Genomic DNA, 26,292 nt, shown 5'->3' with positions numbered 1-26,292 from the left:
AGGCAATACAGACGCTCCCCGACTTAGGCAATCATTCCGTTCCGGAACGCCTTGCGTCACTCAAGTTTTGCGTAAGTCGGAAATGTATACCTGACCATTACGTGCAAAAAAAAAAAAAAAAAAAAACCCCAAACTCTCCTATTTCTAGCTTATGGAGCTTTTTCTGTACATGTGGATTTGCATAAGTCGGGTCTTGCATAACTCAGGGAGCGTCCGTATTTTAAATTTTTATGACTTTTTTTGGTTACTAGTGTGTGTTTCTTTTTGCAGGAGTTAAAAGGTGGAAAGGCATTCGCAAAGGTAAATGGACATGATCTATTCCATAAACTGACACTTCCTTCTTGCTGTCTTATGCTCGTTATATAATTTATCTTAATAATAGGCTAGAATACCTATCGTTCTAATACCAAAAATGATCTTCCAGCTCATCTATTTTTGTAGAGGTACTGATATTTGAGCGGTAGCTTGGACATACTTATTTTGTATAGTAATGTTCCCCCCACACCTCCACCTCTCTTGGAGTTTGTTTTTCTTTGCCTCTCAAGAATGATGGAAGTCTTTACTTCTATATTTTTTGCATGTATGGGATTTTAAATATTTAGAAAGCATTCCTAGGGTTTTTTTAGGTGAAAGTTGAAACTAAGAGTACAGCTGAGCAGCATTTGGCATTTAATCATATTAAACAGTATCAATTCTAACAATATTTACAAGGTTTTGTAGACCTGATTTTTTTGTGGTGGTTTTTCTTTTCTAATGTAACTTCCTTCTTTTTCTTTTCTTTTCTTTTTTTTTTTTTGAGTCCATCCCTTCTGCGTGAATCCTTCTCATTCAAGTGTGATTAAAGGCTAATAACTAGTACTAATTATTGTGCATACAGTAACTGGCCCTGGATTATATTATGATATCTAATTCTTCATTCTCTCTTAATAGCTGGGCTTTGCAGACCTAAACCTTGCAGAGTTTGCTGGATCGGGAAATACCACTCGTCGCTGTTTATTGGAAGGTTATGATACCAAAAATACCAGACAAGATAATTCCATTCTCAAAGTAATTCGTGGGTTTTTTTTTTTCCATCATACTATTTGAGGTAGAAGTGTATTTTTATTAACTGCATAAGGGAAAAACAGGAACTAATATGTTGTGGAACTGAAAACCACAAACATTACAGCCAAGCGTTTAACAAGGTTTAAAATATATTTGCTGTTGCTGAAAATCCTCTCTGTCAGTAATCACTCTTACTGGAGGAAGACTGGACATGTAAGTAATATAATGCAGTGAAAATCTTAGCCTTATTTTTGAGAACCAAGTGACATCCATACAAGTAACAAATTGGTGGATTATTTTTGCCAGTTTTGGAACTCTGATTAGTGAGCTATATAGGAGAACTATTTTTAAGTATTAAATTAATTTTAGTTTCTGATTCCAATAGGAATTGGGCAATGCAAAGAGTCTAGTGTAGACATAGTTTATATAAATACTGTAACAGTTATATGTTCTTGTAACTATGCAGTTAATTCTTTTCAGGGTAGTTTTCTTTAGTTGGCTTGCCTAATTCTGTAAAGAATGAGCCAGCTTTAATATTCAGTCATGGATTGTGATGGATTCTACTCACTCTCTAACCAGTGCCAAAGAATTTGTGGAAATATTTGAAATCTTGAACCCCTGAGAGTGATCTAGAACCACCATCCTTTTCTGTTCTAATCCATTTGGATCAGTAGAATTTGGGACAGCTTTGTGTAATTTGATTAAATTGTGATGTTGGGGCTCTGGGATTGATCAGTCACACAGGTAACTATACAGTTTAGGTCTTCAGTTTTTGCTTGTTTGAGACAGTCGTAGGCTTCTCCAGAACATGTTTCTTTATTCCAGGAAACATTCATGAAAACATGGTGTCAACTTTTTGGTCAAATGAGTCCTGACTCGCCGTGTTTATGGATGTTTGATGTCATTATTTGCCTTTGTGGTTGCCTTCACCCGTGACTTTCCCAATGAGGGTAGCACAACCACTTTTTGTCTCTTGACAATTTAATAAGCAACTCTTGATAAATGATGATTCGGTGAAGTAAAGTGCCTGCTGCTGGTGTATGTACAAATGGAATTCCTTGTACATCCACATTGCTGATCTAGGGGGACAGATGAGATCTCCTACAGTCCTTCTCTTTCCTGAACCCCCTACTGTTGATACTTATTTTTATTGTATTGTCTAGTGTCCTTTTATAGAATCCTAAGGTAGAAATGAGATAATGTAATTGATTTCAAACACTAGTTTGTAGCTTTTGCTTTGTTTAAAAAACTGTCATGTAAGATTTATAGTGGTTTAACTCTCTTCTGTACCAGTATTATTTTGGACAAAATTAGTTTTCTTTACAGAACCATGTGGCCATTGTGTGTGTGTGACACACACACACACACACACACACACACACACACACACACACACTTTCAATTTAAATGCAAATTTGCTAGTGAGTATTACTTATTGACACACCATATAACATCACACACCAACTCCTTTGCTGACTTACAGTGTTTTCTTTGTTTTGCTGATGTGTCTTATTTTTCCTGATTTGTAGGTATTGATCAGCATGCAGCTAATGTCCGGAGACCCATGTTTTAAAACGTAAGTTTATGAACGCTATGCAGTCTTGAATTTCAGTTGTAATTTAGTGGCTCAACTCTTGTTTAAAGTTGTGCATGCACAAATCTTTATCTTCAAAGTGACAATATTAAAGAAACATGAAAAATTGACTAATAGAATATAAATACTGGTAGTTGAGTGGCAGTTTTTTCATTGCCTTGAAATACTTTATTATTCTCTACTTGAATATTGTATCAAATTTTAAAGGTGTAACGGTATAGAAATTCAGAAAAACACTTGAGGCAATCACTGTTCCCTGCATAAAGCCTATGTAAACTTGCTTGGTGGAGAGGAACTCTATTGATGCCTGCGTTTAGAAAACGTATTACTACATCTTTCAGTAACTAAACCTTATAGGTTTATAAATGATTTCTTTAAAATTCAAAAGTTTGTGTGGTCTGATTTCGTATAAGAAAGATTTGTTACCAAGGACATTGTGTAAGATAGCAAAAAATGTCATGCATGCTTTGGGAAGGGAGGTGGTAGTGAGGAAAATACACTGTTTTGTTACAAGGATTCTGTGGCCTCGTGTTTGATTTGTAGCTAAGGGAATATAATAGCTCTACTTTACTGTGTGTTTACTTCTGCAGCTAACCACATAGCAGAAAATCATATGCTGCACCTTAGGGAAAAATGTAGTTATGAGTAAGATAAATTTTGCCTCCTTTCCTTTTTATTCTGAGTCATACAAGCTTGGCAGGTGGCCTAACTGTAAAAGTGCAATTGGGAAAATTCCTGTTTCCAGCAAAGCCACAGTTTGCTAAACACAATTTAGATAACCTGGTCAGTAGGAATGGAGATACTATGCAGCGTTACCAACATAAATCATATTTGTAGGACTCTGGAGGTTAGTTTTTTATTTTTAAAATGTGCTTTTTTGAGACCACTTTCATTAACATTAAATGGAAAAGATTTTAAATATTAGATGCATCATTGTAAGACATACCATATTACCAGAACAGCACAAAACCTAACGTTACTTTTCTGGCTTGTAAAGATGTACAAAGCACTTTCAGTCTCTTAAAAATGACAAGCTATCTTCAATTCTAGTTCCAAATGGCTTTTTGAAATTTGTGGCAAGATTTTCTAATTGCACTTAAAAGCTATTAATTAGGCTACGTTTTAGTCACGGGTATTTTTAGTAAAAGACATGGACAGGTCACAGGCAATAAACAAAAAGTCACAGCTCCATGACCTGTCCATGACTTTTACTAAAAATACCTGTGACTAAATCTTACCTGCTGGAAAGGGGATGTTCCTGAAGACTGCTGCTGGAGGCGGGGCAGCCTGGGGCTTCTGCTGGGCGAGGCTGAGGGGCGGCCCAGTGCCCCTGCTGCTGGTCCGGGAGGAGAGCAGCCTGGGGCAGCACCAGGGACAAGGTGCCTGGGGCTGCCAGAGCAATGGCTGGTGCAGCTGGCCCCGGGGCTTCCCCTGCTGCTGGGGTGGTCCTGGGGTCAGCTGCACTAGCACTGCAAAATTCACGGATTATACAGAAAGTCACGGAAGCCATGATTTTCATGACCTCCATGAATGATTCACAGCCTTAGCTATTAAACACTTTTGTCTTATTCAGCCAGACCTGTCAGGCTTATGTTTAAACCATTCAAGTAATTTGAACTTTATTTGTACTGAGGTTTTTATTCAATCCAGGCTGCAGTTCAAATGAAATTACATCCTGTAAATGCAAGGTTCTAGATATGACTTTTAGTTTAAATTTGAACATGGTTTTGGGAAGTTAATGTTTGATTACATGTACATCTCTCAAAATATTTTGTTGTCAAAAAGTGAAAGCAACTGCAAATGTTTAAAATCATGACCCTTGAGCCAGTTTAGCAATTGTCCAAAATAAAGAGCTACTGTTTAGGGATAGGTGGGAGAAACGCTAATCCTTCGAAGTTCATATAAAGAAGTATCTTTCCTTCCCTCCCATAATGGTCTGCTGTCTGCTGCTTTCTTTTAACACTCAATACAAAATTATATACTTGCCTTCATTTTAAAAAAAGACAGTATTTGAACTGGTAAGACTTTTGCATGTCATGTACACATTTGTAACTTCAAAATAGGTGAACTAGATGTTAGGATGATTTATAAATCCCCTCCTCTCTGAACTGAAATCTTAGATTGCCAGTTTTAGGCTCAACCACTGTTTACATGCCAAGCTATAAATCCAGGATAATGGGCACTTAATGGGGGAAGAGAGAGACAGATAGTCTAACTAAACTAGTTAAGGATGGGGTGTGATTCTGTCACATGATATGTTTTTATTAACAGTATATTGTGCTGAGCACCAACTCAAAATATTGTATAGAATTCTTCCGTTTATATTGTTGGCTACTATTCTTTTAATTCTTTCAAACAATATCCAATGGGACAAGATAGAAAAACCTTAGGTGACACTCAAAGATTAAAAACTAGTCTAGAATAAAGAGGAGAATAATAGTAATCTGAAAAAATTGCTGTCTTCCTTCTTATTTTGTTAGTGTGTCTCAGATGTCTTCTCCTTGAAGATTTCTAATCTTATTTTCCTACTTTCTGAGCCTTAATCTGGATCAAAGTTCAGTCCCCATGTGAATAAAGTAGGGTTTGTCGATTAATCGCAGTTAACTCACGCAATTAACTAAAAAAAATTAACTGTGATTAAAAAAATTAATCGCTCTGTTAAACAATAGAATACCAATTGAAACTTATTAAATATTTTTGGATGTTTTTCTACATTTTCAAATATATTGATTTCTATTACAACACAGAATACAAAGTGCAAGTGCTCACTTTATATTATTTTTATTACAAATTACATTATTATTTTTATTACAAATATTTGCACTATAAAAATGATAAACAAAAGAAATAGTATTTTTCAATTCACCTCATACAAGTACTATAGTGCAATCTCTTTATCATGAAAGTGTAACTTACAAATGTAGATTTTTTTTGTTTGTTTTTGAGTACAGTTATGTAACAATGTAAAACTTCAACGCCTAGAAATCCACTTGGTCCTACTTCTTGTTCTGTAAATGTAAACAAACTTGTTTGTCTTAGCAATTGTCTGGACATATACTGCTGACTGCTTCTTATTTACAATGTCACCTGAAAGTGAGAACAGGCGTTCGCATGGCACTTTCTTGCAGCCGGTGTTGCAAGGTATTTACGTGCCCGATAAGCTAAACATTCATGTGCCCCTTCATGCTTCAGCCACCATTCCAGAGGGCATGCTTCCATGCTGATGATGCGTTAATTAAATTTGTGACTGAACTCCTTGGGGGAGAATTATATGTCTCCTGTTCTGTTTCACCCACATTCTGCCATATATTTCATGTCATAGCAGTCTCGGATGATGACCCAGCACATGTTCGTTTTAAGAACACTTTCACAGCAGGTCTGACAAAATGCAAAGAAGGTATCAATCTGAGATTTCTTAGGATAGATACAGCACTTGACCCAAGGTTTAAGAATCTGAAGTGCCTTCCAAAATCTGAGAGGAACGAGGTGTGGAGCATGCTTTCAGATGTCTTAAACGAGCAACACTCCGATGCGGAAACTACAGAACCCGAACCACCAAAAAAGAAAATCAACCTTCTGCCTCTGACTCAGATGATGAAAATGAACATGCGATGGTTTGCTCTGCTTTTGAATTGTTGTTGAGCAGAACCAGTCATCAGCATGGACGTATGTCTTCTGGAATGGTGGTTTAAGCATGAAGGGACATATGAATCTTTAGCGCACCTGGCACGTAAATATCTTGCGACGCCAGCTACAACAGTGCCATGCAAATACCTGGTCTCACTTTCAGGTGACATTGTAAATAAGATGTGTGGACAGCATTATCTCCTGCAAATTGTAACCAAACTTGTTTGTCTGAGCGATTGGCTGAAGTAGGACTGAGTGGACTTGTAGGTTCTAAAGTTTTACATTGTTTTATTTTTGAATGCAGTTATTTTTTGTACATAATTCTACATTTGTAAGTTCAACTTTTATGATAGAGATTATTAGGTGAATTGAAATATACTATTTCATTTTGTTTTTTTACAGTGCAAATATTTGTAATAAATATATAAAGTGAACATTGTACACTTTTTTTTATTCTGTGTCGTAATTGAAATCAATATATTTAAAAATGTAGAAAACAACCAAAAAGATTTAAATAAATGGTATTTTGTTATTGTTTAACTCTGCGATTAATCACGCAATTAATTTTTTTAGTCACTTGACAGCCCTAGTTTATTTGTTGTGTAGAATATAAAATGAACTAATTTATTTTTTAAAAATTTTTAATTTTTAAAATTTAAGTATTAAAATAAAATATACTGGGAGATATTCTGGACTGGATTCTAAAAGATGCAGCACAGTATTCTCAGCTTAATATGAGGTGTGGAGCTGATGTGGCTTTAAGGCTACCATTTGCACCCTCCAGATTCTGGGTTGCTCCAAGGTTCAAAGCAGACTCTGATGTAATGTAGACAGCAGAAAGGACTGTTTAAGTTATGGCAACCAGAATCTTTGCAGAGTTACATGCTGTGGCCATATCCCCTACACTAAGGCTTGTGAGGGTGTCCTCGGAGGATGCCCTGCCTGCAATCTTCCTTGCTTCCTACAGTGCGGGAGTTCTCCCTGGTCAGATCCAGGGCTAATAGAGCCACTGTACACTGCTCGGGCCCCTTTTTTAACCTGGTATAAATGGGTCAGAGTGGAAGGATGAGGATTTCACCGACTACATAGTGGACAGGAGATGAAAATGTATTATCTTAGTTTGTTTAGCAGGGCAGAGTTTGTTTTACCTCTGTTTATTGCACACTCCTATATTTACTTATTGGCACATGTCTACATATGTCACTGGCACTGATTGCATTAACCTGATATTACTCTGAGCAGTGATTCCCAATGGACTACTAAATTCTAGCCTGTTTGCTAATAAAATAATGTATTCCTTTTCTCTGTACACTAGTACATATAAAGTTGAAATCAACATTTAAATTGAGTTTTCTGTGTTTTGCCATAAAAAGTGTATCTGGGATTTATGGATAACTTTGTCTCCAGAAAAAAATTAGTGATCAGGCTCTTTAAAGCCCTGTTATAGGACTACTATAAAGTCTATTTCTGTTGTATAATTGATGTTAGGGGCTTGCAATAAAAGCAAACAGAATCTCTCGGTTATGTGTTAAAGCTTGTATTTTACTTCACGATGGCTTGACAAAATTATTCAATCTTGATCTTCTCTTCCAAACTGATGATATAATTCTTTCCTGGAATACTAAACTTTCAAATCAAACCCAGCAAATATTGTAGCTGATTGTGGGGTTTTGTTTTTAGTTTTGTTTTGATTAGCTGGCTGTTTCCTTAGAGAATTTAAACTTTTTTCAAATTTTCTAATCAAATGAAAATCAGCTACTGCCTGTCTGGCTGGCTCTGGGTGTGGAACTGGAAGCATTTCAGAGAATGCTGAAATGGGGGGTCCTGGACTTTAATCTTTTACCTACCAGCCTAAATTTGGCCTCCACGATCTCTCTCCTATCTTTGTCATTTTTGCCTATGTGTACCACCACCACTGGCTCCTCCCTAGCACTGCATGTAAGCTTATCTAGATGCCTCAAGAGGTCCGCAACCTTCACACCCATCAGGCAGCTCACCATGTGGTTCTCCCAGTCATCACAAACCCTACTATCTATATTGCTAATAATCAAATCCCCAATTACTATTACCTATCTCTTCCTAATAACTTGGATCCCCTCCCCCCGAGGGGTATCCTCAGTGTGAGAGGATAGCATGACATCTGAAAAGAGGTTCCCAACTATGGGATAGTTTCCTTCTGCTCCTGCTTGATGTTCTCCTTCCCTGAGACTTTCCCTCCTCTTCAACTGCACAGAGGCTCTCCAACTCCATGATTTTGTGGTAGATACCCATCTGTAGTGAAACCAGTTTGTGTTCAATAAACTCTATCTCCCTGAGTATAGTTGGTTGAATATTTGGTATGGGGTAGCTTAGTTATGAAATTTTTATATTTTGAACTGTTTCTGGTTGTACGTATCTTTGTCCCCATTACTTGTGAGGGAGAGGGTGTGTGTAACCAAACCTATTGCTTAGGTATGCATTTGACCTAAAAAAAATCCTAGGGAAGGATTAAAATTTTAATAGGAAATATGCCTGCTACCCATTGTCATTGTCCATAGACCCCATGTACATGCGTGAGGCCATTGAGGCAGTTGTTAAATTATTATTGCTGTTGAAGGCCATGAAAAGCATTTCCAGCTGGAAATGCACCAAACAACTCAACTCTGCTATTGTTTGACTAGCCAGCTATCATGTAATCATAAGCTTAGTGCTGTGGTATTAAATGTCACTCATTCCACATTGGCTCTCTTTAAGTAAAACAAATTAATAATGTCTTATAATAAAATACATGTATATTTTAAGTCAGAATTGGAGTCAAGTGTCTGGCTTTATATCCCTGCAAACAAATTTACATTCTAGTAATGTAAAAGGTTATGGAAAGGGGACACTTGGTTATTCTTACTGAACCTGTGTGTTCTGCCAAGGATAGAAACATTTTTATACACTCAAAATGCCTATCCTGGGCTCAGAGTACTTTAATTAAAAACTAAATCCAAACCAAACACCTCCCCTTCCAATTAAAAAAATAACAACCAACAGTCAATCAACAACAAGATGTATCTGCATCTTTCCATGGATCCTCCAGAAGTTTATCAGTCCTCCCCAGAAGGCTGAGTAAATGGATGAACTTCGCAAGGAACCCTGAATTTGAACAGTTTTGGACAAAGGGAACTGGGGGAGTGTGTTCCTAAATTTATTGATACTACAGTCTTATTAAGCACCAGTGAAGTCCAGTGCAAATTGAACCTATGATTCCCCACCCCCAAATCATGATGATGCTTCCAAAAAGACAGAAGCACAGGTAAAGCAAACCCTGATCTCTGTGCATTTGCTTACAGGCCTCCTTCCACAGGCATGTCCATTGCAGTTGCTGGAGAATCAGATTCTTTACATGAAGACAGGAAAGGTGGAGAGAACTTGAAAGTGGTACATCTGGGTGTATCAGGTATGAAATAATGCTATTGGTTTTACTGTTGTTTGAGACCTAAGCAGCAGCAAATACATTCATGAAATATTTTGAATGTTAAACAGACATGGATATTTTATCCAAAATCCCCTTTCTGCTCTGTTTGTTGAGCAATATTGCTCTTGGTACCACTATGTACATGCAGAGTAATTCCTTTGATGTGCTGGGTTTACACTGGTGTAATGGAGCAGTATTTCTATTGGAAGTGGGAAAGAAAAGGAAATCTGATCAATTGCTTATGTCCCTTTTTAAAATTCAAAATATTTTGTGAGCGTATTTGCCGCTACTTAAGCAAATCTCAGTGCCATTACTCTGGATTTATACCAGTGTACTTAAGAGCAGAATCTGGCCCTTAATCTTTAATTTATGAATGATCGTGCTTTCATGGGTATATTGGCCCTTAATATTAGCTAAACTCTTTTGTGATTTGGTGCTTTATGGATAGATATTGAATAAGGTTTTGAATGGTACAAGTTTAAGAATCACTTAGCATTTGTCATACAGAAAGCTGACAACTATAGAAATCAGTTCACTTACTGTTAAAATTCTGCAACTCTAGGGTGAGCCTCAATATATTTTACTATATCACACAATATGCACATCAATCTTAGACAGATTAGGACAGGAAATGGTATTCTGTCAACTGAAACTACAGAGAATTTTATAAAAGTATCTGACTGAAAAGTGGCCAGCACATCTGGGTTAACACTGCTTTTCTGGGGAAAGCGCCATGGGCTCTTAACTCAACACCCAGCTGCCTGTGTTCATTAATGTACTTCAACCAAAAGCTGTCCAATTGTGTACCCTCTGATACTCTCTCTCCTTTGAATCAGTAATTATTTATAGTCCAGGAGAGTGTCATGTACTTGAATGCTGACGTTTCTTGAAGCATCTGGATTTTCCTTAGAGGTTTCTTATCTAACTGGTATCAAGTCCCATTCTGCTTGTCTTGTGAGATCTGACATCTCAGTCTGATAACGGCTGTAGGCCAAAAACTGAGTAGTGGATTCAGCAATATTTTCTGATTGCCATTTATTGTAGATCTCTCAGCAAAGAGTGCGTCACTCCCAGATGAACTTGGTGCATGTGGACATTCCAGAACATCAAGCTATGCAAGCCAGCAATCAAAATTGTCAGGTAGAAGTTGATGTTGAATTCCTTTGAGTTATTTTTATTAGCTTTGGTATTTCAGAAGCTTCACAAAGCATTTTGATGTAAATAGGCTGCTTGTGTGTGTAAAGAAACATTCTACCTAGTTCGGGCTTTTGAATTGTGAACCCTTTTAAAACCAAACTACCAACAGTTGTGGAACTACACGGTTTTGTGTGGGTTTGTTTTTTAATTAAGAAAAACCCCACCTACTGGTTTTTGGGGGACTTTTTTTTTTTTGGAAAAGGGGGAGGTTTGTTTTTTTTAACTTTGCCGCTTGGAAATGTTTACATGGACATAGTGTATATGAAAACAAATAACTGACGTTAGAACCTGTTTCTAATTTGTGACTAAAAGCTTCAGGCGTTTTAAAAATTAAAAAGGGAAATGATGATAAAAACACCAGGGTTGTTATGTCTATTAGGAAATGAGAATTAAAAGCCTAGGAGGCAATGGGTGGAGTTACTGGTGATTGGAGGCAGGGTCATAGTTAATGCATGCAATCAGTTGAAGAGGGGATTGGGTAGTTATAAAATCAAGCCCTTGAGTTTTTTAGACTCCAGTAATATCTGGAAGGGTATCTAATAACATGGTTCTGCAGAAAGCTGGCTAGCTCACCTTATTTCTCATTCTTCAAAGTATTGAATTCACTAGATGGTAAATTCTACTTCTAACTGTAGTAGACATTTAAGCTGCTGATCATACCACAAATGAACAACTAGTGATTACTAGCCATCATTGCAGGACTTTATCTGATTCCACCTGCCTAATGTTGAAAGAAGTGATAGGGAAGAAGCAACTGAATAAAATCAAGTAATAGAAACTAGGACTTCTTCTTCTAAAGTAAAATGAAAACATTTCTAAGAGTTGGTAAATGAGCAAGATAGAAAGGATTCATGCTCATTCCAAAGGCTGAAAACTAGATTACTCTGAGTCAAGATCAAATGTGTAAGTTGAATTAAGTTGTCTGAAGTGGTGGAGCAGAACAATGAGGAGACAAACCTCCAACAGGAACTCTTTTTTATTTTTTTGCAAGTCCATTATGTTCCTTTTCCAGCAGCTCTTCAACATCAGATACTACGCCTGAAATTATTTGTCTTCAAAAATAACAAACTGGCAAAAATCAATCCATGATAATGCCATAAAATACTGAAAGGGAAAGACTTGAACTTTATCAATTTTCATCCTTCTTTTACATGAACAAAATGACCAAAGCATGTTTGCTCTGGATATATGTCTCCAGATGCAGGAAGTGAAGAAATAGAAGAAAAAAATTTAAAGGAAGACCTGAAAAAATCCAACACTGACCATAAAGGCAAAATTAGTCAGTCAGATATGAAAAAGATCTGATGATAATAGCTACAGTCATCCACATGGAAAAATGCATTTCTACTTAATACACTTCTTTCTTAATCTGAAAAGAAACCCCAGAATGTGTCCAAGCTGATGAAGATACCATCCAAGAAGGCAGAGAAAAGAATGATAAAGACGCCAAAGGAAAATATACTAAGTGAATTGGATAGAGTGTGAGAGTGTACGTAGCTTCTTAAAACATTTGTAGGCTCTCGTCAGGGGAAAAAGCAAACCAAATAGTGGGGGGAAAAGCACAGCCCTGGCCATTAATAATTTAACTAATGTAGCTCTCTTCTCTATTTTCCAATAGGCTATAGCACATGCCACTCCAGATCATCCAGTTTTTCTGATCTCTGCCATAGGAGAAACACTTCAGTGGGAAGTACGTCTACAGGAATTGGAAGTATTCTAGAGCCATGTGAAGAGACTGAACCAAAAGTAACTGATGATAATTTTGATACTCCTGTTAAAGAGGTATCTTCAGAAAAACTTGGCAGGTACACTTAACATAACTTGAAAGGCTTCTTATAGTGACAGTACTCTGAATTAAATGTATTGACAATTTTAGTTTTTAGAATCTCTACATGTATTTACCCTGACAGGCATCCAGTGAAGCAAGACTCTGTAGAGTCACAATTGAAGCGGGTTGATGCCACTAGAGTAGATGCAGATGATATCGTTGAAAAAATATTGCAGAGTCAAGACTTCAGTTTAGACTCCAGTGCAGAAGGTATATATGGGGAAAACAAGTAAAAACTTGAAAAGATGATGTACAGTAGAGGCCCACATGCACTAATTTTAATGAACACACCCCTAGCTCCTACTCCCAGTGTGGGTAGGGAGTGTTTATAGACCAATCCAGGAAAACTCCTGGCTGGTGCTGTCTCCTGAGAGGCGGGGAGGGTTGCTGGGCTTTGTGCCCCTGGGGCCCATCACTTTAACTAAGTCTGTGCAGCAAAGGGCAGAGGCAATCCTACAAGAAAATTGCCTTCCCTGAAGCACAGCTTATTATGATTGGGTCCCAGTTGTTTTCAGACGCAAACATTTTTAAATGTCATTTACAAAGTTCATGGATTTAAAATGTGTTTTAGAAAGATTCTTTAGAGAATATTTGTTTGTCAACATTGAAGGTGTCATATTTAAACACGTTAACATCTTTCCTTTGTAGAAGAAGGGCTGAGATTATTTGTGGGCCCTGGGGGGAGTACTTCTTTTGGAAGTCATCATCTACCCAATAGGTATGTAGTTTGAACAATTAATACTTGTTAGGTATCAGTTAGCAAAGGCATATTGTACTAGGTTTTTATGAGTACTTTGTCTGTTACATGCCAGTCCCATTTTTTCAATGACTCTGATGATATGGATAATACAAGGCAAAATTTTCAAACCTGGATGCTTAAAGTTAAGTTCCTAAATCCATATTTAGGCACCTAGATAGAACTGATCTAACTTTCAGAGGTGCTGAACATTTGGGAGTTGGGGTTGCTCAGCATCTTGGAAGTGACTCGAGTTTCAGTCTGGGTATCTGAATATGGATTCAGAAACCTAACTGTAAGCATCCAGGTTTGAAAATGTTGGCCTTATAGACTTCCTTTGGGTCTAATTATTCCGTAGGCTAATAGCTCTCAGAAAGCTTTTTCCTGTCAGTCTTGACTATTTCTTTAGTATCTAAACTCTGATATTTTCCTGATATTCAGTTTGTTTTTTCCCTTCAATTTAATCCCACAGCTGCTACTCTTATTTCCATATAATTAATTTTTTTTCTTCATCCTTCAAATATTTGCAAACTCTGAGACATACCCTTCCCTCTTCTTTCATTTTTGATCTCTCAAGCAGGCTATACAGATATAGATGTTTTTATGTCTTAAATCTTTCTAGCCTCCCAGATAATTGTTGTTCTCTGAAACCTCTCCTGATTTCTGGCATTTATGCTCAGAGCTGAATGCAATATTCCAGGTTTGGCTGCATTTGAGCAATACAGAATGGGACTTGCAGTGAAATATAGCGTCAACAATCAATCCCTTAATAGGTGTGGTACAGTCCTGATGTTTGATACAGAGGTAGCAGTGGTACAGACTGATGTTAGATTTAGAGATAGCAGTTCATCTGCCTAAGGTGTTATAAAATGGCAAAGTAAGCATTTTGTAGTAGTGTAGGATGCTGCTACCGAAGAGTAATTTTGAAGAGGTAAACCAATTGCAGATAAGATATCATGCTTTCTCTTTCTGGTTGCGACAGTGTGCTCCGTAAAGGGGGAAGGCAGCAAGAGACTTAATTCTAAGGGCTACCTGATCCTGCAGTTCAGAGCTGTGAATTGTAGTGCACACTAGCATGCTGCCTTCTAACTGCCCTGTTTGGACACTGGTGGCATGAACTGAAAGGTACCTAATTTGCATTAACATAGTCCTGTTTTGAAAGAGGTCTGTTAATGTGAACTAGCTACTTTTTAGTTCATACCAGCAGCATCCACACAGGATAACTAGAGGTCAACAATTTGGTTCATGCTGCAGTTCACACCCCCATAGTCTGCACTCTGGGGCTGTGTAGACATAGTCAAAAACTAATCCAGGATGCCATCCAATAATTGACTACAGGTGCCTCCTTGTAACCAGATTGAGGGAACTGATGCTTTTATTTCTTCTCTGGTAAATAATACAACTTTACTGGCTGTGTGAGACTTAAGTGTTTTAAACTACAGGCTATACATAACCACTGCGTACTAGGGAAATTGTTTAACTTCCCTATAGTAAATTATCATCTGTTGCACTTGCCTGAAAATATAAATATATTATAATATATAAATGAAAACAATTATTGATCAATGGCATAAGGCATTTTCTAACCTGCATGTTCTGCTGTTGTACTGTAACAGTTTTTTACACATTCAAATAGACATCTGAAAACAGTTTTCATTTTGTGTTTTCTCTGAATTTGTAAACAAGCAAAAATTCCATTGTTCTATATTCAGTATTAATTGGTATCTTCCATTTAAATTAGAACTGAAAACTTGTTTGTTTTGCAATATTTTTTCAGGGTAGGTTCCGGAGCATACGAGCAAGTGGTGATTAAACGCTAGGACAGCAGGACTTGAACAGAAGAATAGTGGTAGAGTTCCTCCATCGATAATTAAGATGTGTTCATTTAATCCCAACAGTTATCAAAATTGATGTGATGAGAGACTCTTTCAAGAGGCCAACTCACATTTGGTCTGAATTGTCTGAGTATCTCCTGCTCATAAAAGATCCTTCACATCTACAGTGGTATAAAGGCAATTTTTAGTATCTATGCCTTGTACAAGTGTATAACCATTGTTGTGGCTGTTACCTGATGTTAGTGGATTACTTGCTTTTGTAATTTAAGTGTAAAACAGCTTGTGGAAAACGGATAAATGGTGTCTATTTGAACATAGTTTTATATGGAAGTTCATTAGTGAAAATGATGTGCTGCTCTGTTTGCAACTTGGCTTTCAGAAGAAGCCCCTTAGAAAAAAATTAGTCTTAAATTAATCTAGTCCAAAACTTAAATTCTACCATTAGAAATAATTCTTCATAAGTAACTTTTAAAATATTACTTGCCATTTCAGTGCTATAATGGCTAATTCCTTCTAATCAGGCCATAATTAATATAAAATGGGGATTAATGCTTCCAAGAAAACAGCTGAGTTGTGCTTTAAGATGTCATATTATCTGCTTCAGTAATATTAAACTTGTAAATGCATTGAGCATAATTAACTGTAAGGTTGAGTAGCAGATGGTAGAGACAAATATATAAAAGCAAAATACAAGTGACTAGGTCTAATAACACCAAACAATATGTGCTGCTACTTGTAAATAAAATCTGGTGTCTTAAGTGCATCAGTATGACTTCTGGCCCTATGTAAACGACAAAATATATTTAAAATTTCACATCAGAATTACCAAGACACAGTAAAGCACTCAACAAGCAGGTCTTGTATGCCTTAGGATAGTATGATTTTATGGTTTGGGGTATAAAAGTTTTTTTTAATCTCTGTAAGTGAGATTTGTCTGTCTAAACAAAAAGTAAAGCTTCTTCCAAATGTGATTTCAATAATGCATGAACCTGAAAGCTCAGTGGATGACAGTGTATGGTGAAAAGTAGTCAGCAGCTTAACACCACAATGAACACATTTTTCTAGCTTAACCCTTCACAGTTGGATATTACATCCCTTAAATCTGAAGGTGCCTTGTTCCTGTGGGTGGGAGATGGGGAGGGAAGGATAGATTACCAAATGAAGCTTTTAAGAATAAATGAACATCTAGACTAACAGAAGCACTTTATAGTATACATGCACTCTGCAGTCTGAAAAATCAAACTCTGTGCAAAGACCTCACCTTTTTTGTGTAGAATCACTTACAGCTTCACTATCTGTCCATTGTTACACTTTGACCAAAATGTACTGTACTTTAACTTGCACAAATGGAATAGCTTGCGCTAAAATGTATTGGTTTTAGACAAAAGGTGAGAATTAAAGATCTTTTAACAAAAGAATTGTTTTGCTGACAGCTGTAAAAGTACTTGCTTATTTTTTTAAAAAATTTCTGGTGGGATGACAATCTTAACAGTTGAGGTTTAGATGTATTTTAGTACTAAATTGCAGTAGAAAACCTAGTTTTGCTGAAAATTAGCCATACAGTTTACAGATATGATCTGATAGGTTTGAATGAATCAAAACAATATTGCGGCCATTTTTTTCTTTAACAGTCTGAAGGTTTCATATTCTTCTCTGAACCAATTGGTATTTAGGATCCTTCTCTGGAAGTAAAATTTGAAGTCTTAATTCTTAGGCTGTATTACGAAAACTTTGTTTTATATGGTTTTTAATTGGTTTTACTTTTTCATAAGTATATAGTATAAACTGTTCATTATTGAACTCAATGTTTTATTTATATTAGCTTCAAGGAAACCTTAGAGTTCAAATTTTGTTGAATACTGTTAGATAAGAGCTATTTCTTCTTAATTATGGTATTTAAAAGGAATATTTTTCTATTTGCCATTGCTTGTGTAATTTTTTTAATTTGGACTGTTCTAATGGGTAAAATGTATTAAGTACAATTTGTGCTTAATAACTGCAGTTAAAGAGTGAGACTGTGGGGAAGATGACAAAATGCTTACAAGAAATGTAAAAATGATCCTTTCATAAAAAAAAGTTGCCATTAGTATGTGTACATCGTACAGATAAAACATGCCAGTTTCTGTTTTCCAAATTTTTGAATAGAAAGTATATGATAAGGTTACTGGGTTTAAGTTAAAGCTGAGAAACCATAGCAATGAAGTATGAAGGGTATTTTTATGAAATAGACAAAACTTTTTGCAGTACTAAATTGTTTATGGAGAGTGATGATGGTGCCTAATACTAGCTTTTATAGCTCATTATAAGGGGCACAAGACTTCAGAAGGGGCCCCATTTTTTCCCTGAAACTTAAGGATGTTGGTTTTGTACATACTGATTTAAACTGACTTTTACTCCTATAAAAGTATCCATAATTTGCTTGTTGCCACAAACCAGTAACTCTAATTTGTAATTGCTTCTAGTTTACATTTATAATCTCTAACTGCAAGCTGCCTAATATCACATCTTGCTATTTCATCCTCTTTAGCATACTGTGCTTTTTTAAAAAAAGTTAAATCAATGAATCCAGTTCTTCAGCTAATGTTATTTGATAGACATTTACCAGACTTCATTAAAAACGTACAACTGTAAAAGACCACTTTTTAAGTGCAAAAAGCAGAACTTGAAGTGTCCTTAAAGAATTTGAGGAATAGAAGCTGGCTGCTACTGATTCTTTTCTTCAAATATATGGATTACATTTTTAATAATATAAAATATATATTTACAATTCACAATTTATAATGGCAGAAGCTAACGCCATAATGTTGAGATTTAGAGGAAAGCAAATTTGTGGTTCCAAAGAGCAGGCTGGTTTCAGATAATTTATTTAAAATACTCAGGATAGACATTTCTAGTTAATCTAGTCACCAGAAATGCCCCTCATATCCCTCTGGCCTTCCTAATGTTGTTTCAATAGAACTGCTTCGTTCAGCAACAAGTGCCATCCTCTGTTAGTTCAGAGGAATCTTGAACATTTGGAATTTTCCATAAAACCTAGAAAATTGTTGCAAAATGTAGTTTTGATTGCATTGACACCAAGGGGTCCAGCATCAGTTACTACATATTGGTTTGCTGATTCAGTGCCTGGGAGCTAAAATAACATTCAGCATCATTAATCCTTTAATGTACAAAAGGCACAGGTTTTAGTTACAACATTTCAAGTATTTAAGCCCTTGGTATCCTCTGGTTTCCATACCTAATTTTGACAAGTATTCATTGCAAAGTCCATTAAGTGAGAAATAAGCTATTTGTACTCTGTTTCAGTGTGAAGAATATAAGCTGTAATTACCTCTCCCTTCGTGTTGCAAATTTTTGCATTTTTATGTAACTCATTACTATTGTAGCAAGCTGTGTAACTGAAAGCCAAACTGCATATATAACTTGCAAATGTGGTTTTATTTACTCCCAAGTTGGATTTTGGTGCATGTCTTGACAAACTTGTCAAAAACAAGAAAGTAGTTAGATGGTGACAGGCTGAAATTATTATTTTTTTTACTTGTGGAAAAATGGGTAATTAAAGGCTGTCTTGTAAAAAATGCATTGTACGAACACTTATGTAGTATCTTATCTGGTAAATTCAGCTTTTAATTCTGTTTTCAAGTACACAGATAACTAAAGCCTATGCAGTAGGCAGTTTGTCCTCCGGACACACAAGATCTTGTAGGGGGGGAAACGTTGGTATGTAAGTCAAAATTTGAATAAATCTGCATTGTATTTTGTTGGTTTATTGTTCACTTAACCACAAAACTCTCCATGAAGTGATTCCTTAAGTATGTCCCTTGTACTTGGAGAATGACCTTCATATTTAGGTACAGTACTTATCGTGTTAACTGTATTATAGTGAAATCTAGGGAGACTGACATAGTAAAATCTGTTTTTCTAATAAAATGTAAAATTTGTAATGTAAAAACGGCCTCATGTAGACAATTAAAAATCATGTTTTCAGCTTGGAATGTGTTTTTTAAAAACAAATGCTTGTTGAGATTAAAAGAATCTGGCCTACTATAAAGTAAGGAAAAATATAGATTTTCCTTTTTGGGAAGGACTACTAGAAAACCTTCTTAATGGTTTTGAGTTGGAGTCCAGGTGTTCAGGAGTAGGTAGATAATTATTTTGCTTTCTCTCCTGACTGTTGGGGGAAATACACATGTACCACTTGCCCAGAAGAATTCTGTTTGAGGGAGATGGTTGTTCAAGTATAATCTAATAGGCAAATGAACAATAGGCACAATGAGCTGGCTAAATCTCCATCTTATTGGGGAACAGCAAGTTCATTTTAGCACCAAGCACATCACATTAAAGATACATTGCCACAGGCTGCATTTCTTTTATGCATCCATTTGCCACCTTTAAAAATATATTTAAACTGACTCTTACGATCCTGAATCCCAGTGCTCACTACAAAAAAGAGCAGCACCATCTCCACAAATGACTGGAAAAGCTAGAGCCGTAGAGCTGAATGATGACTAAAACTAAGCCCGACTGTTTATGCATACAGTAAGCAGAAATTTATAGTAGGAAACAACTCAAGTTCCCTTTCAAGTAAAGGTACATCAGCAGTTCTTTACCCAGCACTTGACATTCTTCACGTGCACAACTCAATTTGTTGTTTTTTTAAAAACGCTGATACTTTTAAAATTCTTCACATACCGGGCAGAACTCTGTTAATTTACTACCTCATTTTCCCTTCTTGACAAAACTTTTTCCTTACTTTTTCCCTTTTCAGTATAACTTCTTAAATGATATCTTCATAAATGATCTGGAGGATGGTGTGGATTGCACTCTCAGCAAATTTGCAGATGATACTAAACTGGGAGGAGTGGTAGATACGCTGGAGGGGAGGGATAGGATACAGAAGGACCTAGACAAATTGGAGGATTGGGCCAAAAGAAATCTGATGAGGTTCAATAAGGATAAGTGCAGGGTCCTGCACTTAGGATGGAAGAATCCAATGCACCGCTACAGACTAGGGACCGAATGGCTAGGCAGCAGTTCTGCGGAAAAGGACCTAGGGGTGACAGTGGACGAGAAGCTGGATATGAGTCAACAGTGTGCCCTTGTTGCCAAGAAGGCCAATGGCATTTTGGGATGTATAAGTAGGGGCATAGCGAGCAGATCGAGGGATGTGATCGTTCCCCTCTATTCGACACTGGTGAGGCCTCATCTGGAGTACTGTGTCCAGTTTTGGGCCCCACACTACAAGAAGGATGTGGATAAATTGGAGAGAGTCCAGCGAAGGGCAACAAAAATGATTAGGGGTCTAGAGCACATGACTTATGAAGAGAGGCTGAGGGAGCTGGGATTGTTTAGTCTGCAGAAGAGAAGAATGAGGGGGGATTTGATAGCTGCTTTCAACTACCTGAAAGGGGGTTCCAAAGAGGATGGCTCTAGACTGTTCTCAATAGTAGCAGATGACAGAACGAGGAGTAATGGTCTCAAGTTGCAATGGGGGAGGTTTAGATTGGATATTAGGAAAAACTTTTTCACTAAGAGGGTGGTGAAACACTGGAATGCGTTACCTAGGAAGGTGGTAGAATCTCCTTCCTTAGAGGTTTTTAAGGTCAGGCTTGACAAAGCCCTGGCTGGGATGATTTAACTGGGAATTGGTCCTGCTTTGAGCAGGGGGTTGGACTAGATGACCTTCTGGGGTCCCTTCCAACCCTGATATTCTATTATTCTTGCCATTCATATTTAATTTAAACAGTTAATCTTTGCTGGATAGATGATAGCTTACTAAAAAAGAGGCAGTTTTAAGTCTAGTGTTTCTTTACCTCTTTATTACTCATTATGACAGCACAGTAACACTATTCTTAAATGTAAAACTCTGGCCCAGTTATAGGACCATAGATAACTAGCACAAATGGCTCATGAAAATATGCCTGGCTATTTCAGCAATAGGATCAATTCCGTGCTACCCTTGCACAGTGAGGAATTAAGTCACTGCACCATAATTGGCTATACCAAGAAAATCAAAAACAAATACATCCATTTACTTGTGGATATTATTAGCAATAAGGAAACTCAAACTCAACTCTTGTTAAGTGTTCTCTCAAGACACATTTGTAAAAAAAACAAAAAACAAAAAAACTTTTGAGTATGGACAGGATTGGTAGTTTGTGTAGTAGAGAGGTTTGTGTGGTTTTTTCTTTTTCTTTCTTTCCCCCCTACTACCTCTGCTTCTGTCCCTTGTCTTATTTACTCACTCTCTTCTCTGTGTGTGTGTGTGTGTGTGTGTGTGTGTGTGTATGTATGTATGTATGTATATATGTGTATGTATGTATATATATATATGTGTGTGTATGTATGTGTATATATATATGTGTGTGTGTGTGTGTGTATGTATGTGTGTGTATATATATATATATATAAGGATGTAAAATGATCACTACTACGGTAAGTTTAATTCTGGAGTTAGGGAGGAAGAGACCACCTGTAAGGAACAAGAAATATGAATAAGTGTAAACACATTAGTTTGGTGGGGGGTAGGGCAAGGAAAAGATGACTATGGCTGCAGGGAGGGGGAATTTTCCTTCTAATGAAAAAAGTGGTGGGGAGTGGGGGGAGATGTAGGAGAGACATGAAATACCAGATCTTACACCTTAGTACTGAATGCTTACATTTTACTATGTTACTGCATTCTCACGTCAGACATACCACAAATGGATAAAATTTATCATCAAGAAGAGTGGGAAATGATTTATTACTTAACTGGGTTTGTGTGTTAAACCACACATTCTCATGGCAGAGCCTAGAAAAATCTAGTGATAAAATAAATACCTACATACTAATCCTACCTCCTGGAATTTTTCACAGTTAGAGCTAGCAAATACATAGAGGTTTGCACTGCATAGGGCAGAGGATTCTCATATACTGTTGCACCTTTCTGTATCAAAGGCAGTAATGAGTAGGATTAGTGAGGGTATCTACGTATATTTTAAGAATTTATCCTTTTGTGTAGAATATAGTTTCTTTTTTGCTGATGTTCTTCAAAAGCTACATGACTTTAAATATTGTACACACATCCTCAGACCAGTGCATTTTTATATATTAACCAATTAAGCTTGGTCCAAAGTGGAAGTTACAGCTGTACGTACACTTGGTGAATACAAATAAGATTGTTCTTACATTTGGAAACAGCAATGTCGTGTTCAGGGCTCACAACACCTCTTCCTTGCAGATAGTCAATATTCTCCTCTACTCTCTGATGTGTCTAACACTATGTGCTAGCACAAATTTACTCTTTTTGGGAAGGAAAACGTTTTCCCATTTAAATACACAGCTTCCAGGACATTAGACTTTGATTTCTGTGGCAGTACAGAAATAAAGCTAAGGATAAAGCATGATTTTTTTCCATCCATTAGCAGATTCAAAGCAGGTGTAAACTGAGTTTGTAATAGGTTTAAATTAATTAAAATAGGAAGAGACCTATTTTATGACGGCATAATACTTCCCATAGTGATTGTCATAATAGGAATACTGTTTAGCTCATATGGTGCCTTCAATCTATAGAGCTCAAAGCACTTTACTAAAAGGTAAGGATAATAAGAATACAGTATCAAGACAAACTGTTTTAGAGTCTAACATGTGAGTCCCAATGACTGCTAAGAGAAGTGTGCCATCTCCTGGTCAATGACAGTGTCACATGAAGACTGAAATTTTTATTCTGTACACTCTCCCCTTTGGCTTTCTAATTTATAGTATTAGGATTAACCTTTTGTATGGCCCTGATTTTAAATTGGTAAACATAAGGTAAGTTGTCTAACTGAATGCCTATATTTAAAACATCTAAAATCAAACTGATTATTATGAAGAGTCCTGTTTATCATTACAGGAAAATTCTGAGGTAAGGCTTTACTATACGAGAGAACTACACTAGTTTAATTTTAAAATTGCTCTACTTAAACCAGTACAAACCCCATAATGTAGATGTACCTGAATCAGTTTAACCTTTGCTTATGTCAGTTTAACTCAAAGCAGTAAGTTACCAACTTAAACTAAATTAATATAAGACTATGGCTGCACTCCGATGAGAGCTCTGTTGACTTAATTAATCCACCCCTAACAAAGCAGAGAAGCTAACTCCGGTCACAGCAGAGATAAGAAGCTACATCTTACACATCCTGGGTGTCAGTGAGAGCAGATGGACGGGATCAGGAAGATTAACAGCCTTGGGAGAAACTTTGCTGTTTTCTGGATGGGATGAAGGACAACACCATGAGGGTGTTGCCATCCTTTTGAAGAAGGGAGTGGAGCATTCCCTGCTTGAATGGAAATCCATCAGCAGCAGACTTATGAGAGCCAGACTGAAAGGGAAACATAATTATCACCGATTCAGTATTATGCTCCGACAAATGACAGTGACCAAGAAGTAAAGGACAAATTCTACCTTACACTACAGGTGGAGTTAGAGAGAGTACCACGCCACAATCTAAGTATTGTCATGGGAGACCGAATGCCAAGATTGGTAAAGACAACACAAACAACGACAGAGCAGTGGGAAGACATGGGTGTGGCACTATGATGAAAACGGAGAAAGGCTTGTTGATTTCTGTAATATGAATGACCTAGTCATCGGCGGAACCCTATTTGAAATAGTGAAATTCACAAGCTGACATGGTGTTCTCCAAAAGGCAAAAATAAGAACCAGATTGACCATATCATGACCAATGGCAAATGGTGAGGCTCACTGACAGATGTGAAAGTGAGAAGGGGTGCAGATGTTGGCAGCGACCACCACCTTGTGACAGTCTCCATCAAGCTAAAACTGAGGAGTGTGTGTCCACCAAACAAGGGACACAGACATTATGATACTGACAAGCTAAAGTCCCTTGATGAAGAGGAGGGGAATGCAGATGAGGAGAACAAGATATAGGACAAAGTAAAAGCAATTTATAAACAGAGCAGTGAAGCCTGTCTAGGCTACAAGACAAGGAAGGAGTAGATTACACCCAGCACCTGGAACGCCACAGAAACCAGAGGAGCCCTGAAGAAAAAAATTTTAGACACAAAAGCCCAGAAGCTAAAGGACAAATACCACAAGCAGTATAGCAAGGCACACCGGGAGGTCAAACACCTTGTGAGAACGGACAAACTGCATTATGTTGATAATAAGGCAACACAAGCACAGGATGCAGCTGCTTGTAGTGAACAAGGAACCATCTATAAAATGATGCGGCTTATCAGTGGTAAATGGCAGACACCAACAAACACTCTCATCAAGAACAAACAAGGAGACCTACTAACAACAGAAAAAGAACTAGAAATACACTGGACAGAGCATTTCAAAGAATTGCTGAACAGAGAGCAACCTAAAGAGGAAGCAAACATCCAGGAGACAGAAGAAGATCTTGATATCCGCACAGACACGCCAACTAAGGAAGAGATCATTCAAGCCATCCTTAAAAAATGGGAAAACTCCTGGCAAGAATAACTTGAATGCAGAATTGTTCAAGGTAAATCCTAAATTAGCAGCATCTATTCTGGCACCTCTATTTACATCAGCCTTGGAAAGGGAAAAAGTGCCAGATGTGTGAACCAATGGGGTTATAGTGAAGATACCAAAGACAGGAACTCTCAGTGATTGTAACAACTGGCATGGTATCATACTTTTATCGGTGACAAGCAAAGTATTGTGTAAGATCATAGTCCAGCGTGTATCTCAGGCAGTTGACAGCATTCTCAGAAAAGAGCAAGCTGGTTTTCGGAAAGGGCGTGGATGCCCAGACCAGATCTTCACTCTACGAAACATAATAGAACAGTTAGAATAGCAACGGCAACTCTACATAAATTTCATAGACTTTGAGAAGGCTTTTGATAGCATTCACAGTACCAGCCTATGGCGCATTCTGCAGGCATATGGAATTCTTTTCCATATAATCAATGTCATCAAAAGCTTCTATTTCAACTTTACATGCAGTGTTGATCAGTGAGCTCAGTTTTGAAGTCAAAACAAGAGTACGTCAGGAGTATGTAATGTCTGCAATCCTCTTCAACATTGCCATCAACTGGATAATGCAGAGTACAACAGAAGACATGCCAAGAGGCATTAAATGGACACTCTTCTCATCCCTTGAAGACCTGGACTTCCCAGATGATGTCACTCTCCTATCACATACCCAACACCACATACAAGGAAAAAAAAACTCGACTCAATGCATTCTGCCAGCAAATTGGACAGAAAATCAAGTGCAATAAGACCAATATCATGACCTTTAATATTGCCTCACCATCACCAATACACGTAGAGGATGTTCTCACCAATGTAGAAACATTCACGTACTTGGGCAGCACCATCAGCCAGGACGGTGGAACAAGCCAGGACATCCGGAAGAAAATCAGTAAAGCCAGAAACACCTTCAGGAGTTTAAATACAATCTGGAAATCATCAAAATACAACATCAAAACCAAACTCAAGATTTATCAGAGCTGCATGCTTTCAACACTACTTTATAGTGTAAAATGCTGGGGAATGAGAGAGTAGGACATGTCCAAACTGTCTTCATTCCATACAACCTGCCTCAGAAAAATCCTCTATCCTTTGGCTTAGAACAATCTCAAACCAAGATCTATTGACACAGTGCAGCCAAGACGATCTGAGCACCATCACTGCCAGGAGGCGCTGGGGATGGATCAGTCATGTGCTTCGGATGGAAACTGATTCCATCACCAGAGTAGCAATAAGATGGACACCTGAAGGTAAGCGAAAATGAGGCCGAAAACAAGATGGTGAAGAGCTGTGGAAGCTGAGCTGAAAAACCTGGGGCACAGCTGGGAAACCACTGAAAGACTTGCCAAAAACAGACAGGAGTGAAGATGCTTCATCGCTGCACTAAACGCCAGAGGCGTAATAGGAATGTGATGATGATGAACGAGCAGCGGTAGCATTGTCGGAGGGAGAAGCTCTCTTGCCAACACAGCACAGTCCACACCTATGCTTACACCAGTGTAACT

At 37.3% G+C, this 26,292-nt stretch overlaps 1 protein-coding gene across 2 annotated transcripts in view; it reads left to right on the top strand.

The window, feature by feature from the left end:
- Nucleotides 1-19,283, top strand: part of EEIG2 (EEIG family member 2) — a 39,240-nt gene extending 19,957 nt beyond the window's left edge. The window contains exons 3-11 of one of the 2 annotated variants that reach the window (XM_074961220.1): nt 271-300; nt 931-1,047; nt 2,574-2,620; nt 9,583-9,689; nt 10,752-10,847; nt 12,523-12,709; nt 12,788-12,942; nt 13,381-13,450; nt 15,246-19,283. In XM_074961220.1, coding sequence (XP_074817321.1) covers nt 271-300; nt 931-1,047; nt 2,574-2,620; nt 9,583-9,689; nt 10,752-10,847; nt 12,523-12,709; nt 12,788-12,942; nt 13,381-13,450; nt 15,246-15,288 — 852 coding nt within the window. In that variant the 3' untranslated portion in view covers nt 15,289-19,283. The remainder of the gene's footprint in view (nt 1-270; nt 301-930; nt 1,048-2,573; nt 2,621-9,582; nt 9,690-10,751; nt 10,848-12,522; nt 12,710-12,787; nt 12,943-13,380; nt 13,451-15,245) is intronic. The other variant, XM_074961221.1, reaches the window with a different exon arrangement.
- Nucleotides 19,284-26,292: the final 7,009 nt, after the last annotated feature.

This window comes from Natator depressus, chromosome 8 (assembly GCF_965152275.1).
Source record: "Natator depressus isolate rNatDep1 chromosome 8, rNatDep2.hap1, whole genome shotgun sequence".
In the NCBI taxonomy this organism is placed as follows: Eukaryota; Metazoa; Chordata; order Testudines; family Cheloniidae; genus Natator; species Natator depressus.
This window is presented reverse-complemented; position numbering and strand designations above follow the sequence as displayed.